This window comes from Porcisia hertigi, chromosome 36 (assembly GCF_017918235.1).
Source record: "Porcisia hertigi strain C119 chromosome 36, whole genome shotgun sequence".
In the NCBI taxonomy this organism is placed as follows: domain Eukaryota; phylum Euglenozoa; class Kinetoplastea; order Trypanosomatida; family Trypanosomatidae; genus Porcisia; species Porcisia hertigi.
Genome location: NC_090595.1, coordinates 523,050 through 539,601, shown reverse-complemented (window position 1 = coordinate 539,601; position 16,552 = coordinate 523,050). Strand labels below are relative to the sequence as shown.

Below are 16,552 nucleotides of genomic sequence, written 5' to 3'. Positions count from 1 at the left end.
GCATGCACGCACGCACAGACAACGTAGGAAAACTACCAGCCTCCTCCGGCCCCCTCCCCCCCTCCCCTTCCTCATTCCCTCCTTCTTCCACTAACCAGGAAACAGCTGACCTTTCTTTTACTTGTTTTTTTTTCCTGATTCCTCCCGCCCCCCTTTTACTCATTGTCCCATTTCGGTGTACTGGGGGACTTCGTGTGCTGACGCTCTTCCCCAATGTGTTTCTGCGACTGTGTGTGTGTGTGTGTGTGTGTGTGTGTGTGTTTCACACCAGACAAAGTGCCGTAGGGGAGCGCGTCTTGGTTTTGTCATCGCCGATACCGTTGGAGAGACGGAGAGAACACACAAAACCAACCACCACCACCACCACAAACAAAGAGAGGGGGGGGGAGGGGAAGGCACTCTATGTTGACGTATGCATTGCCTTAGCAGCTAAACATACACCGGCGGGACACGTGGTGATCCACATAGGCAAATGTCCCTGCAACGCGATTTGTTAAACCTAAGTGAAAGCACCGGAGAAAGTTTGCCTCTGAAGGGGATATTTATACACACATAAAGGAACACTTTGAAAGTAATTCACGCAGAGAAACCACTACATGAGGAGGGGGGCGTCTTGAGCAAGAGGCTGTTCGAACAAACAATCATACTCAAAGCCGTCTTCCAGCAACACCGGTGTGGATGTCGTGTTGCATGCCTAGCTTCTTGGCCCTGCCTTCGTGTGTGTGTGTGTGTGTGTACACGGAACTGAAAAGTGCACAACCGAGACAGTTGTAATGCCGTTGTGTGTTTGTGTGCGTCTGTATCATTCTGCAATGGCTGTGCGAAAAGAAAAACAACACCATAGGGTACTCCGATGAGATGCTTCACCGCGGGAATTCACGTCTTCGTCTCGTTTTACTCACGCATTCCTCCCTCCTGTGATGGCAATTTTTACAAGCCTTTGAAGGCCCGTGCGCGGGGCTGCCATGCAGGTGAAGCTGACGTGTGTGATATAACCACCTCCCTTTTGCCTTCTTCTCCGGCATGTTCAAGTGCTCTCTATGTCCCCCCCCCCCTCCCCCCTCACCCCGGCCACGCCCATCCCGAGCTAGCCCGTGCAAACATGCCCTCGTCCTTCGGTGTAGTCGACCGCCAGGCGTGGGGAAAAACCGCCTTTACTTCTCCAATTTCTTTCTGCCTTCTCACCCTTTCTCTTTTTTTTTTCGCGGAACACATATTCTCATCCACGCCCATCTGGCTGCTGTCTACACCTCGCTGAGAAGCTAGAAGCGAAGCGAGGATGCGTTCTGCGCTTCGCGCTGTCAGACGCCATGTTGCACTAGCAACGGATTTTTGCTGTCCGTTGACCAGGTCACATCGTGGTGCCCTGACTGCATCGTCTGTCTCGCATCATCATTTCCGACACGGCGCGGCAGGATTGGCAGTTGCAGGTTCACCGCGCTCCTACGCGACACTGACACGGCCGCTGCGACAATCATGGAAATCAAGATCGCTGCGCCCGTGGATGTGCACGAAGGAGTCCTGTCGTTTCGTAAACCACGAATCACGTAAAGAGTGTGAGTCATGTGGTGCTGCAAAGCCCCAGCTGCTGGGGTGGAAGTGCGTGGGTTGCAGCACCACGAACTTTGCCGGGGTGCGAAAGTGCAAAAAGTGCGGGGAGGCGAGTGAGGGCAGCAAGGACTTCTGGATGTGTGCGGTCTGTCGTGAAAACAACCGCGTGGATGAGATAGAAGACAACAGCCGTTGCGGTTTCTGCGGATACGACATGGCGCCACCTAGCATTGCGGAGGAGGAAATTCTGCGCCGCGCAAAGGAGAGGGCTATGGCGCTGCAGCAGCAGCAGGAGCACTTTGACGCCGTGTCATACAAGGAAGCCGACGAGCAATTTTCGAACCCGCTCGAGGGCGCGGAGGCCTTGGATCCGTCACTCCAGGCTACCCACCCCGGTGTCGAGGTGCAGGCTACTGCACGTCTGCTGAAAATACCGCCCGTGGCACCTTTTGTTCCCCGCGGCGTTTCCGAAACGCGGCATTCACCGCTGCATCGCCGAAAAAATGTCAACACGGCATTGCAGACGGTACTGGGGGCGGCCGCCTCTAGCCCGGATAGTCCGCCAGGGTTTGACTGGATGTGTCGCAACTCCAGCTGCGGGCACATTAACCCCGGGGATGAAGAAGGGTGCTTGAAGTGTGGAACTCACATCACCTCGGCCGAGTGGGAGTGCCCGCTGTGTGCGGCCTTGAATCACCCTACCCGCTCGCGCTGCTTCCATTGTAAGAGTCGCATTCCGGTTTGTTGGACCTGCACTGCGTGCCAGGGAACGACCAGCATCTATGACAAAGCGTGTCGTGGCTGCGGCATGGAACGCCCGGCTGCGGAGCCCAGGTCGGTGCGCGAAGTGGAGCGAGGCGGCAGCAACCGGGTAGGGGCTTTTGTACCGCAGAGCGATAAAGCTCGTGGGGAGTGGTACTGCTCGCAATGCAACGGCTTGAACTTCGCTCGTCGGACGGAGTGCTTCCAATGCTCCGCGCCGCGACCCGCAGCACTGAGCGATGCAGCTACCGACCCCTTTGGTGCCACTGGCTGGGGAGAAATGGATGGCGCTGGCGCCGCCGGCGTGGCGGTCTCAGTGCAGAGCAACAACTGGATTTGCGCGTATTGCCAAGCGAGCAACTTCCGCACCCGTCATGACTGCTGGAAGTGCGGCCGTGCCTCGGAACGGGCCGAGGAATGGTGTAGTGATGCACCCACGCCGCAATATGAGCACGAGGGCTTCCAGGAGGGCGCGGCCTCTAAATCTGAGGGTAGACAAACGAGCACGTCATGGAAGGCGGCGACTGGAGAGTGGATGTGCGCAAAGTGCTACTCAAAGAACTTCAAGAAGCGCCTCGAGTGTTTCCGGTGCGGCACTCGAAAGCTTGCCGTGTCACCTCGCGGCAGCGCTGTCCGGAGGCCCGTGAAGCTATAGAAGACGGTGCTTCGCTCTCTGCTCGTCTATGTCTTTTGTGATGTGATCTGCAGACTCAATACACCACGGTGAGAGGGGTGAGGATGACGGGGTTTCAGAACAGGCGGCCCGCCGCTTGAGGCAGTGGCCTCATTAGTCATCAACGTACAGCTTTGTCTTTGAACCTCAGAAAAGAGAGGCCGAGGAAAAAAAAAGTGCACGCGTCGCAAGCGAGTAACAGGAACATATCAGAGGCTGCAAAGCGATATCAGCCATATGGAGGGTGCCGCCATGTTATCACCTCGCTCCACCCAATTCTCAAAACCTGCGGGCTCCACAGATTCCCCCCCCCCCTTCTGGGCTGGTCGCCGGCTTCGTTTAGGGAGGTCGGAGAAGCTGCACGATTTCTCGAGTGGAGGCGCACGAGGAGGCTAACGTCAGCGGCAAAACAGGAACCTATCGACAAAAATAACGGTGTTCGGATGGATAGTGGCATCCCTGCAGCAAATCCTGTGGCGCTCAGTCTCGCACACCTCGTCTCTCATTATGCTCACATTCTCCCTATGAACCTGTTGTACTTTTTGTTTGGTAGTGTTGGGTAGGAGGAGGAAAAAGAAAATCTATCGAGGAGGATCTCTCTGGGCTTGCGCACACATATATACAGGAACCCAGCTGTCCCTCTCCTCTGTCTGCTTTGCTCGTGGCGGCAGCGATCGTCTACAGTCACTGATGAGGTATACCTCTTCCTGTGGCCCCATGCATCTGGTCCTCTCTGACGGCAATACCATATTGCCCTTGTCTTGATCCCCTGCTCTTCTTCATTCACAGCCGCTCTACACACACACACACACACACACACACCCCTCCGCCCCCGACGTTTGCCTTGCAGTGGCCGCGCTAGACGCTGTTTGAGTGTCTCTACTAAATTTTGGATCAGCTGGTACACTGGGGCACCGGGAAGGGCGCGCGCGAGGACTTTAGCTGCCCTGGAAGCAAGACACCTACCCCCCCCCCTCCCTCCCTTTCCCGCGGGAGAAGGAAAAGCAAAACGAAAACAACGCAATCAATATATTTTTCGCAGCGTACAAGGGCGCTCATTTCATGCGCGCCACCGTGAGGACCACACAGGCAACGGTGGTACCCCTCTACCGACTACGTCCCCAACCCTCCTTTCAACGATGGCGATGGGGTTGCCTCTCCATTTGTAGTCGCTCAAATGCAACGGTGCATCAAGCGACGGCAGAAGAGGACATGCTCGCTCGCATGTTGATACAGGACGCCTTTCACCCCCCAGCATCTGCGTCACCACCACTTTCCAAAAGCCACAGCGATGGGAACATCAGCGGCGAAGAGGACAAAAGCACATCTGTCACCTCGAAAAGCACCGGCTGCGGTCTCTCACAAAGTGCCCCTCGAACCGCTGCAGGTAAGAACCCCCCCAACACCACACCCGCAGCGGATGGGAGTCTGCCGGGTCTCGATCGTCTCCAGGGGGCGCACCTCAGGGCTGTTTCGGAGGTTCCAGGACATGCGCAAGAGTGTCCTTGGCACCAAGTTAAGTCGGAGCCGCCTCTCCGTGTCGAGGAGGCCGTGCCACCTGTCACGGACTCACGGTCTCGAAACGCCACGGCAGAGCTGTTCGCTACCGTACGTCGAAAAGACCACGGCGAAGGCATGGCGCCTGCGTTAGAGTGGTTGTGCTCTGCTTGTCACACCTACAATCCGCTGACCTCTACCTCCTCATCCTGCCTCAACTGCAAGGCGCCAACGACAACTTCGTACCGGGCTTGTTTCCCGCCAGTGCGTCACGTTGCCATAATGCCCACTGCTTGGGTATGCCAGGGCTGCGCCCACACCAATCGCTACAGCACTGCCCCCGCACAATCAAACGTGGACCGCACGGTCACCTCCAGGGCCCAGCGGGAAAAGTTCATTTGCGAGAAGTGCCGCACGCTTTTTGGTGGCGTCCAGAATTGGATGTGTCCCACCTGCGACCACTTTTGTCCCAGAGCGGCAACACAGTGTCCCACGTGCTATGCGGGGCGTCCACTCTCATGGACCTGTGAAGGCTGCGAGTCGGGCCTCGTAAACAGTATCTTTTCCCTGGTGTGTCGCGGCTGTGGCCACGGGCGGCATCAAAATTATAGCAACTCCGTGGTGCAATGCCTGGGGTGTCGCGAGTGGAACGACATCCGTTGGGAGCTTTGTGCCACCTGCATGGCACCCTTAAAGTCTCTTGCGAACACAGAGGGGAAATGCCCCGTTTCTAGAGGAGCGATACCGACAGCCCCTGAGCCCTCTGAAGATGCGCATGCGAATAGCACGAGCATGGAGCTCGCCACAGACACAGCCGGGGTCTTGCATTCGGAGACTGTCGACAAGGCGGCTGGTCTTCTGGGGACTGTCTGGGCGGCAGAGGCCACATCGGCGTCGTTGTGTGAAGCGCAACGGCCCTCACTGGCGCGGAATGACGAGGAGCGGCCTCGTGTTGCGAAAAGACTGCCCGACAACGCGTGGTGGTGCTTCAGTTGTAATGTGATGCATCGCCGTAACGTCACCTTCTGCGACATCTGTCTTGAGCCACGTGATGCCATGCGACTCAGGAACCAGACAGAGCTCGCTGCGATGCAAGACTTGGCCACTTCCCCAAACGGAGGGGTGACATCATCCGTCTCTACCACCGCTCCTGTAGTGCTCAATGACACGGCTGACGTAACCATCATCCCAGTGAGCAGGGAGGGAGACTGGCAATGCCCGTACTGCCGGAAGCTGCTTTCTGTTTCGCTGAAGGAATGCTGTGGGCACAAACGGGAGGTGCCCAACGGATACTGGCTGTGCGATCGCTGTTGCAGCACGAACCGCAACGACCGTGGTGTATGTCTTGGATGCGGAGAGCGCCAGGACCAGGTGTGTCCCTGGAAATGTGGGGAGTGCGAATGGCACAACGATGCCGCCAGCACCGTGTGTCAGCAGTGCGGTCTGCCGCATGCAGCGCGCGTTCGTCTGAACAGTGGCCCCATTGACCTAGACGTCCTGAATGTGGGCACAAGCATTGCATGCACGGTGTGCAGGGCACCAAACTACTTTGAGAAGTCCGCGTGCTACCGGTGCCGCGCCCGTCTGCGCGAGGTGGAGTGGACGTGCGACGCCTGCGGTCACGGCCACCGCACCCGAAGCGTATCGCGCTGTGAGAAGTGCAACGAGATCCGACAGTTTGACCTACGAGAGGAGGTGTGGTTGTGCGACGTGTGCTCAACCCCGGTCTTTTCCGGGGGTGAGATTCCTGTGCGCCTGAACTGCCCAAAGTGCAACGCGGAGCGAGCACCCACCGTGACGCACTATCCCTGCAGGTGGAGGTGCAAATGCGGTTTGTTTAACCGCTCGCGTCTCACAGAGTGCCCGGAATGCGGCGCTCGCCGGCGCATTGAGTCGCTGGGAACAACGGCGATTTGCCCCCATTGTTTTCGCGATACGCCTTTGGACGTTCACGAAATGTGCACATATTGCAAAGGATCATTAGCACACTGCTTTCAAAGATGGGAGAGCAGCATAACACCTTTGACGGATGCTGCTGAGGAGATCGAGACGGATGCAGTTCCTGACGACGGTGATGAGGAAGCCATCACGGCTGAGAGGCTATGACACGAGACGTCACGGGGGCGGAGGGCAGGGAGGGATGAGAAACAGTGCTCACTGAGGCGCGCATGCAGTTCTCTCTCTGCTCGGGAAGAGGAAGGGGTTGTAGCGGGAACGCATACAGGCAGTGTATGTGCGTACATGTGTCCGTGCCGTCCTCTTCTCTCATCAACACTCCCGTGTGTGTCTGTCTGTGACGTTGGCATGTACTTGCAGTGTTCTCTGAAGCCTCTTCCCGACGCACGCGCCTTCTCGTTGCATCCCCACTTTCCCATCAACCTCTTTCGAAGGGCGGGGGGGGGGGGGGGGGGGGAGGGGGAGAACAACAACGAGAGGCGAGCGTAGTTTTACCTGTGAGGTAAAGGGGATGTGCGCTTGTCGTTAACTTTTTCAGAGGCTGTCGAATTCTGCGCAACCGGCGATCGAAATTGACTCCCTCTTCGGGGCCGCATACGCCCCATGGGTGTCCAGGTGGACGTTGAGGAACGGAAAAAAAAGTGATGCGGTAGCCGCTCAGGGAGATGACAATCTTCTGAGGTTCCATCGCGGTAAAAGCGCTCGTCGCATGTGTTATCTGGCGGTGGTGGTGGCTGGTGCGGCGGCGGTGAGTCAGCCACTGCACCCTACGCCAACTCTTCCTGTTTTTTTTGCATCTCAGCTTCGACGAAGATTTTACCTTCCTTTCTTCTCGGATACGCTGCTCCCGATCTTTTATTCATTCGGGTGTGGTAGAAAGCCGTGCAATTCGATAGCGCATTCACTCCCACTGTTTTATGCGGCCGCAGCACCCACATCCCCGCCACATCGCTTAAAAGTCTACGTTTTTGCGCCCAACGTTGGCGCGGCACTTCAAAGGCCTGTTTGATCTTCTGACATCCATTCAGCATAGTTCCGGGCGACCCTCTGTTCTAGGCGTGCACCGTGTCTCTCACCTCTCACGGTTGGCAGAATACACCTACTTCATATCTCCCAACTTGTTTTCTTCTTGCTCTTTCCTCTGTCTTGTCGTTCTTCGCCGTTGCCGGTCACACACGCTGCCACTGCCAACGCCGCTGCCTCTGCTGACGCGCGTATTAGCTCGCCACCCTCGTGCCCTTCCTCTTTCCTTTTACGTGTTGTGCTGCCAGCCCATCTGCTGGCTCGTTTCCCACCCGCGCGACTCCTCAGATTCAGTGTTGCGCTACCCAGCGCATCAGAGCTACGGTAGAGTCGGCGGAGCTTGATATCCGTCGCAGTGGACTGATCCTCGTGTAAGCGCTAGACGCACGGCCTACGTGCGCTACATTTTCGTGATCGGTGATCAGCGGAGAAATTTGTGGCGTTGCCTGCCAATTCAGCACGGTCGCGTCTGTATTTGTAAACAGGGTAGAGAGTGAGCGGGATCGGTCTTTCCTCTTCCCTCACCACTCTTCTCGACCGCGTCCACAACGGCTTCCACTCCGCGTGCCGTGCATCTGTTTGTTGGTTGTGATTTTCAGCTTTTTTTTTGCATATCGAGTACGCTAAAAGTCTGTAAGCAGTTTGACTTGCGCGAGAAAATGGCGGAGAATCAGTGGATCACTGAGGCCCTTGTGCAGTTCTCAGAATCACCGATATGGATGACGCCCATCGAAAACTTTGTCGACGAGAACTGCTGCGTTTTCAGTAATGATTCAGAGATGAAGCTGGAGTACACGGTGGTGCATAACAACTTCAAGAAACTCGTTGATTCCCTGCTGACATGCTGTGTGGAGGAGCTGGGAGTGTCGATGCAGATGGCCGTGGACGCCCTGGAGAGATCCCTCACACTTGGCGAGGAGACGCCAAGCGACCGCACTGAGCGAGACGCAGCAAAGAAAATGATGAAGCAGATCCTCAACGCCGACAACTTTGCGGTTTTTCACGCAACGATGGTGAAGCGCAACCTGGAACTCGATATACTGGCAAACGCTGCCCTTCGTGCACGTGGGATTATCGTGGGCGGTGAGGAGGAGCCAGAGACGGGTGTGGACGACGGCAATGCCCTGGTCCCAGCTCGCATGCAGCGTGTCATCGACGCGAACGGTAATATCGACGAGGACGAGGCGTTGCGGTGCGCCATCGAGGAATCGCTCCATGACAGCGCTGCAAGGCAGCAGGTGCAGGCGTACAGCGAAGTGTGTGTGAGAGAAGAGGTGGTCATGAAGGTTGCCGCTGTCGAGCTTCAGGCCAGTCGACAAAAAGCGCAGCTTAAGGCGGTGATACAGTCGCAGGCCTCTCCGGAGAGTCCTGAGGTGGAGCGGTACCGACAAGAGCAGATGAGCATTATCAATCAGCAGAAAGAATCGCAAATACAACAGATTCACAACTGCGCGATGTTAGGGGTGGAGAAGCACCACGTGCTTGACGAGGCCAAGCTCCCAACAGCCGAATTCAGCTCGCCTGAGGTGCCGCAAGCTGTCTTGGCGCCGCCGTGTGTGCCTGCTGCCACGTCCGCACCTGCAAGTGCACCTCTGGATGTGCCTGTCAGTGCCCCTACTATGCCACCAATGGGTCAGCGCCAAAGTGCACTGCCTGGGATCGCGTCCAAGACGGACACAGGCGCCACGAGGCCTGCACTGAGTGCCCCGGCTCCCCTTGCACGCGGCAATGCTGTGCCCGCTACGTCCGCATCAACGCTAGACGCCATATCGAGAGAGGAAATGGATAGGCGTGCGGAGTATATGCGAGAGCAACGCGAAAAAATCCTCGCCCGTAATCGCGCCTCTCGCCAGGAGCAGCTAGATATGTTTGTGAAAAAAAATAGCACCGCGGAAACGCCATCGTCCTCTGAAACAGGGGCGGCAGTCGGGACCAGTCAGGCCATGACGATCGAGATCGCCCGACGCCTGCGCGGCGACTTGCTCGGTGAGGCGCGTAAGAAGAATAGCTGATTGCCTGCCCGGTTATTTCCCCTCCTTGTCAACACTGGTGGTCGGCATTCTGTGGTGCCTGGGGGTGCATCTCCCCCGAGTCCTACTTTCCTCGCTGGGCTTCTCTCTGTAAGTGATACGGGGGTGGGGGGTGGGGGTGGGTGCTGTAAAAGGACCTGCAAGGCAGAAAAGGTGAAGTTTTTTTGGGTGGGGGGAACCAGGAGGGAGGAGGAGGAGGAGGGGGGGGGGGGGGTACGCCAGCGCCTTTGTCTCCCTCGGTTTCCTGAGAGCGGTCTTTGTAGAGGAGCCCCTGCATACCTGATTAAGCAGGGGGGGTGATCGTGGAGGGTGTGGCGTCACGGCGCGAAAGCCGATCCGGGTTGTGCACTTGTTTCTCTGTTGTTATCCGGGCTGTCACGTTTGGTAGTTTGTGGTTTATTATGCCGATGAAATGCCGCTAGCAGCAGTGCCCGCCGCTCTTTCCGTTTCCAAGTCGCCGCGGGACACAAGCCCCCTCGACGCTCTTCTTCGTGTCTGGGCTCTTGAGTCACTGCCGGGCATGGTTCCTAACACACCTCATCTAGGCGATTTTTTTTTTCTTGCTAGCCTCTCAGAGGTGTGCATTCGCCTTTTGTCTGCCTCGTTTTTTTTTTTTTGTGGGTGGGGTCCCTCATGCCACCTCACTCTCTCTGCCTTGCGCTGCCTTTTTCCCTATCCTCCGTTCCCTTCCATCCTTTCTCCCCTTTTTCTTGTATCCGCTTCTACCGTTACCGAGCATTTTCTTTGGTGTAGTGTTTTGGTTTTTATTATATATGTATATGTATATGTATATATATATGCGCCTATATGTATGATCGATGCCTCACGCCCCTGCGGCCTTGTGTGTGTGTGTGTGTGTTTACGATGCGCACATGGCTTCATGTTTGTTTCCCCCTTCCCCCCCCCTCCCCAAGCTTGCAGTGTCCCATGAGGAACTATCCTGGATTGTGTCTAACTTCTATGGAAAACATGCGGAATCGTTTTCATTTCTTTTACTCGGGAGAGAGGCGATGGAGACGGAAGCGACAAAGCCTCCTTAGGGGAAGTGAGTTGTGCCAGGAATGTGACAAGAAAGGGGGGCAATATGTCAGATTGAGAAACTGTGCGTGTGTGTGCGTGTGTGTCTCGCCTTTTCCGCACGCGCACGACATATTCGTTTTTGTACAGTTGTCAGTGGTGTTGAGTTGTGGGCATGGACGCTCGTATCGGTCTCCACCCCCATGTTCCCGTCTCTCGCTGTTTTGCTGATGACAGAACGATTTTCTTTTCCCCTGGTGCCCGTGACATTCCTCGCTAGCTGATGTTGATTCTTTTTCTCATTGCGAAGACTAGAGAGGGAAGGGGGAGAGGAAGAGGTGTGTGTGTGGGGGGTGGGCGGTGGGGGGGGGTTGTCGTAGTTGTAGTCAGACCGATTTGTTGTACAACTCTGCGTTGCTTAAAAGGAATTTTCTGATGCTGACGGATAAACAGGTTTGTCAACTCTCTGCTGGACGCTGTTGCTGAGGGTCCGCGAAGACGCCAATTACTGAAAGAGTATGTGTGAGCCATCGCGCAATCACCCTGTTGTACGTCGTGAGGTAGTTGGCTGTTGCGGGCCAGGATTACGTGTTGCGCTGCTTATCGTGGACGCGCACGTTCGAAAGTGTCGGGTAAGTGCCGGCATGGAACTCACTTTTCCACCAGCTTTTGCAAACCCGGTTTGGTCGATTCACCCGATCCCGCATGCAGCCCTACGCCTGTGCAAAGTCTCAGGTTTGTGATGGCGTCGTCTTCACCTAGCGCTTCACTGGCGCGTTCGTTCTGGCGCCGGTTGCTGGCTCGCCGGGGTTTTCTATCCTCCACCAGCCGTATACTGCCCCTTCTGCCTTCTCCCTCCCTCCCTCCCTCCCTTCCCCCTTACACACACACGCACACACACACGTGTGTACGTCTGTGTGTGTGCGTGTAGGTGGGCATGCTACAAGAGATCGTCCACACCGCACTTGCGGGCCACCAGTAGCGCATCCCCCTGCTAGACTCCTAACCTGGGCTCAACCTATTCTTCAGATTAACCTGGAGAACATCTCAACGTTGCCCACTGCTACCGTAATTCTGCCCTTCCCTCTTTCAAGGGCTGCGGACAGATTTTTGAGTCTTCGAGAAGACCCACCGAAAAAAAAAACTCCTGCTAGAATTACGGTCCAAATATGCACTTTCCGGTTATGGAAAACAGCTTGTTGGGGTCCGACGGCACCTTTACCCAGGACCTGAGACTTCACCGATTCCCAATGGTGATGGGAGAGGGTAGTAGCCGACAAGCTGTGCTGCAGAACGTCGTTTGCGCGGAGATGGAAGCTCGCACACGGCTTGTCTGCGATGCCTTGACCTCATTTCAGCGTATTGTGGGTCTCTGTGTCGCCGAGCGTCACGGGCGCTGGGCGGTTTTCTTCGATGACGAGAGGCCGCGGCACGGTTGGTCTTGTCCCGAGTGCGGCTATGCAGAAGCGGATGTAGACACGGTGCGTCGCCAGAGGCCAAGGCGCACCCCAGTCAAAGTGTTTCATGAGAGGCTAACCGACAAGCCGTGTGTCACTCCCCTTTGCGATGAGAGAGAGTTCCAAGGAAAGCAACCGTATCGCTGCCGTTATGCCAGTGAAGCCGAAATGCTACTCGACCGTCGACATGTGTTTCAGGAAGAATACGGCCCCTTGCTGCAGCGAATTCAGCTGGCTAGTGAGCGCATTCAAGAGAGTGTAACGCGGTGAGTTCTGACTTCTCTCTTTGTACAGCAACACCGCCGCGATTTCGCATCTGCGCGGGTTCATTTGATGCAACGCTTCACTAACGAAACACGTGCAAGGCAAGAACTGTGTGTAAATGACCCTGGACGCCCGCGCAACTCGCAGAAGTCTTATTTCACGCCAGTTATGCAGCTGCCGTGAAGGAGAACTGCTGCAGAACAGGTCTCTCCCGAAGAGTCCATCGACGCAGTAGGCATTGGCGCAGGGCATCGACAACCAAAGCTGACAAATGCTTGTCCGCCACCTCACCAAATGGAAGCTCTTTAATTCGCATTCTGTTTGGAATGTGGAGCTCACAGAGCCTCTACCGTCACAATGACTGCTGCCTGCCTCTGTATGCGCACCTCTCTCTCCCTGCTCCCTTTCGCGCCAACATCTCTCGCGTATACCCAAATCTCCCACGCATGATCTCCATGTGCCTACTCGTGAGCCTGAGTGTCCTCTTGGGGGGAGGCGGGCCCGTCCGCACACGTGGGTGACGAGCCCTCCTTGCATCTTGTGCGATCTGTATGTTTTTCTATCATTAGACAATACCACTACCTGCTTTTTTCATCACTTTTGCTTTGAGTTCTTGTGGGGCACGCGTGGGTGCTCCTCAGACTCTATTCACTGCTGCTTCAGGCAACTTTGTATATCATTGTTTTCCTGCATTCCGTGCACCCGCGGGGCCCCGCGCGAGGGTGACAAAAATCACGCCGGCCCTTTTTCTCTCCGCCCTTCCGCGAGACATCCCAGGCACCATCGCACTCCCAGCCTCGGCGACATAAGGGCCTCGGGAAAAGCGCTGTGCTGTGTAGGGCACTAAGCTATTGCACTCTCCTCCCCCCTTTCCTCCTCCTCCCCTCTTGTTGCGTGTGTCCGCGTGCGGCGAAGACCCCTCGGCGTCTCCCTCACGGACACCCAACGCCATTACCAGATCAATCGAATGCAACTCCGTCTGCGCTAAAGATTCCGTCCGGTGTGTGCGTGTGTGTGGGGCTACCTTTGAATTTTCATCCCCACTTTGCGCTGTTTGTGAAGCGATGAGGTTTCGTGTTGGCGGCGGCCCACTGACGTCTACCATCGATCTTGAAATACAAGACACCGACAGCGTCAAGTCCATCTTCGAGAGGCTTCAAGAGGCTGCTGGCCCAGCTACGCCACTGGAAACATATGACTTATATCCAACCACGCACTCGCCGCTTACCGGGGAGCGCGTGACAGTCGCCAATCCGTTACGCATTACCGATACACCCGCTACCCTTTCACTGGATTACAAACCAAATGAACCCCGCATCTTGCTGCTGGTGCGGAAGGGTACAAGCAGCGAGCCCCGCAGCGTAGCAAACTCTCTCTTCTGCAGCGCCCCTCAGGAAGGAAACAGTGGCAGCGGATACGGCGCAGCCGCCCAGTCGACGACCGCTGAGGACGCGGCCAAGTCACTGCATCGAAACCCACCTCCCTCCACAGATCCACCGCCGTCACCTAAGACGGCCGGAACTGATCCAGCGTCCGTCGACGGCCGTTACCGGGAGCGCCTTGTCGCCTTATATCATATGTATAACCCCCCAAAACTGCACACAGTGGAGGGTACGCTGAAAAGGTTTGCGGGGAAAGAGGAGATGGCCATTCAGCAACTGGTCCGACGCTACGGGGCGGAGCCGCCTCCACTGACAGCAGAGGAGGCCCTTTCGGTTCTGGCAGCCGTAGGCGCTAGCGGCAGTTCCGACACCGCCGCAAAAGCCACTCTAAGGACTGCGAACACGTCAGTTGGTGCCGCTGCACGGGGTAGGGACTCACACTCCGAATCGACTGCGGAACGGCCGCCTCAGAAGCCGAGCGACCCACGGCAGTGCATCTCAGCGATTTTTGCCGTCCATGAGTTTGACAAGTTGGATAAGGTAGAGCGTATCCTGGAGAATGACAGAGGTCGCGAGGAAGAGGAGGTTGCGAGATTGGGGAGACGCTATGCCACTCACCGTGGTGGGAAACTTGATGGTGAATCCACGATAGGCGCTGCCGAGGCATTGGTTGACACCGAGGACTCTAGGGCCGTCGCGTCCACTGCACAGGCTAGTGTGGCCCCAACGGCTCGCCACGGCCTCTCCACCACATTGGCTACGACGCCAGCGAAACCTGTATCACCGTCTGTGCCGCCTTCCCCGCCCCAAACAGCGCCCCTGTCGACATATGCCGGACCACCAACGGCATGCCAAGCAGCAGAGTCGGCGCGACCGTGTACGGAAGCCCCCATGCCATCAGGTCCTCCGAGGTCCCCGGGTGAAGGCGCGAGAGGGGCGCCTTCGGCCCCAGTAGAGATACCCCAGGGGCCTTCACTTCCAAGTACCACTGTAACCGCTGTGGCGACGCCACAGATTGTGCAAGGAGAGAATGCGGAACCGCTGGCCGCTAGCGTGTATCCGGCGAAGAAGACCGCGAGTGTGCGAATGCAGCCGGGTCTGTGGTTGGGCTCGCCCGCCAGCACCACCGAGCACCATCGGCCCAGCGATACTGTGAAGTCTCTCGCCACAGTGGCCAGCTATGAGGATGCAATCGCCCAAGGGGGGCAAAGCAGCGAGTGCGCACAGCCTCGCACTTTGTCTAGCGAGATGCAGATGGCAGTGCGGGCGCTGTTGGCGTCACTGCGGCACTGCGTCGAGTCGCAGGTGATCCAGGTGCAGTCAAGTGAGGAGCGCCAGCTGGCAGACATGTTGCTGACTCAGTGGTCTGCACAACAGGACCTTGGCCTGATCACCGACTCCCCTCAGCTGGCACACGCGCTGCACCAGGCCGCGTACCTCATTGACCAGCTTGACGACCTGATGACTGTCATTCGCACACAAGCGGGGCAGCTGCAGGAGCTAAAGATGCTCCACAGGGACATATTGACGCGTATGGAGAAAACTGGAAACCACGCAGACCCCCTGGGCAGACTTGAGGTGCATTTGGACCCGGCTAACGATGATCGCAGCGCAGTGTCGCAGAAGGGGAAGCGGATTACGGCGAGGGGTCTGGAGGGGCCCGCTAGTCGATCAACGCCGCGTCCAATGAATCCTGCTTCAGAGGAATGCAAGGATGCTCAGATCGCCAAGCTTCAGCAAGAGCTCGCAAAGACACGCAATTCGCTCTTTCTGTTCAAAGAGTCAGAGCAGAAGATGAGGGTGCAACTCCAGCATTCTCAAGCACGCGAAGCTCGTCGAGAGCACGGCGACCTGTACCGCGGAGGGATAACCCCTCGCTGCACCACACCCGCCCAGGCGCGCGCGCAGCCACGCAGTCGATCCGCAGGGGCAGGTTATGGCGCCAACCAGTCATTGCTGAACTCTTCGCCTCGGCGTTCCCCGCGAGCGTTCACCCCGCCGGGTGCGTTCTCATATACTGCTGGCCAGCGCACCCGGCATCGTCAGTGGACGTCGCAGGTCAAAGCAAACGGGCATGCCATCTCCTCCATCTGCAGACCAGATGGTGCCACTGGTGCAGAGGAACGCACCAACGTGTCGGTTAACAGGAGCACACCATGGCCTTCGTCGCGCTATGTCATGGCACCATCGAATGTAGATTGGGGACGTTGCCCTAACTGCCTAACTTTGTTGACTAGCTGCTGCTCTGAGAGTAGCAGCTTCACATCAGATAAGGCAGCGTTTTGTTTCAGCTGTCGCCGCTACTTCACCTTTGGAGACTTGCGGGTGCGCAATGCGCGAGAGTTGATTGATCAGCTCTAGTATCGTTTTCTGGGCATTATTTGTTCAATGTTGGGGATTAGATCGGAGTGGGGGGTGGGGGGTGGGGGGTGGGGTGGGGGGGGACTCGCGCGGGGTGAGGTGGCAGCATTGGCGCTAGAGAGCGTCAGTGGTAAGAGGACAGACTTCGGTGTGTGCTTCTCGGTCATCCTCGGTGATGTTTCTACGCAATATGTTTTGTGTATCTTGACGTCTTCACTACCCGACTTGGCCCCTAGCGTGTTGTCTCGTGTGAAGTCGCCCCCGGTACGGATGTTGATCTACGTCCCGTCGAGGAGGATGGAGACCACAGTTGACGATAGTACACACTCCTGCACTGCATCGTTATTTTTCGTGTTTGAAGTGCGAATTTTTACGTATTTTCTGCATAGCTGCTGCGCCCTACAGTTGCGGTGCTGGTTTACCTTTTGCGTCCTCCCCCCCCCTCCCCCCACTGGACTCCTCCCTCTAAGAGTCCGAGGTCCGCGCAGCCACAACACTTTAGCACGTGTTCAAAAAAAATTTTTGGGGGTGGGGGGGATGAGGGGGCGGCCTTCACGCTGAGCGCACCCCGCTACGACG

The 16,552-nt window shown here is 56.8% G+C and overlaps 5 protein-coding genes across 5 annotated transcripts; all 5 read left to right on the top strand.

Annotated features, from left to right (window-relative positions):
* Positions 1 to 1,279: 1,279 nt before the first annotated feature.
* Positions 1,280 to 2,968, top strand: JKF63_00132 (uncharacterized protein; the record flags this gene model as incomplete). The annotated part of the gene is made up of 1 exon (XM_067896184.1): positions 1,280 to 2,968. The coding sequence occupies one exon, from the start codon at positions 1,280 to 1,282 to the stop codon at positions 2,966 to 2,968; it is 1,689 nt and encodes a 562-aa protein (XP_067752341.1).
* A 1,080-nt stretch (positions 2,969 to 4,048) lies between these two features.
* Positions 4,049 to 6,589, top strand: JKF63_00131 (uncharacterized protein; the record flags this gene model as incomplete). The annotated part of the gene is made up of 1 exon (XM_067896183.1): positions 4,049 to 6,589. The coding sequence occupies one exon, from the start codon at positions 4,049 to 4,051 to the stop codon at positions 6,587 to 6,589; it is 2,541 nt and encodes an 846-aa protein (XP_067752340.1).
* A 1,532-nt stretch (positions 6,590 to 8,121) lies between these two features.
* On the top strand, positions 8,122 to 9,474 carry JKF63_00130 (uncharacterized protein; the record flags this gene model as incomplete). The annotated part of the gene is made up of 1 exon (XM_067896182.1): positions 8,122 to 9,474. The coding sequence occupies one exon, from the start codon at positions 8,122 to 8,124 to the stop codon at positions 9,472 to 9,474; it is 1,353 nt and encodes a 450-aa protein (XP_067752339.1).
* Positions 9,475 to 11,759: 2,285 nt separating this feature from the next.
* JKF63_00129 (uncharacterized protein) lies at positions 11,760 to 12,236 on the top strand (the record flags this gene model as incomplete). The annotated part of the gene is made up of 1 exon (XM_067896181.1): positions 11,760 to 12,236. The coding sequence occupies one exon, from the start codon at positions 11,760 to 11,762 to the stop codon at positions 12,234 to 12,236; it is 477 nt and encodes a 158-aa protein (XP_067752338.1).
* Positions 12,237 to 13,294: 1,058 nt separating this feature from the next.
* JKF63_00128 (uncharacterized protein) lies at positions 13,295 to 15,973 on the top strand (the record flags this gene model as incomplete). The annotated part of the gene is made up of 1 exon (XM_067896180.1): positions 13,295 to 15,973. One exon carries the CDS (start codon positions 13,295 to 13,297, stop codon positions 15,971 to 15,973), a length of 2,679 nt encoding a protein of 892 aa, XP_067752337.1.
* Between the last annotated feature and the right edge of the window lie 579 nt (positions 15,974 to 16,552).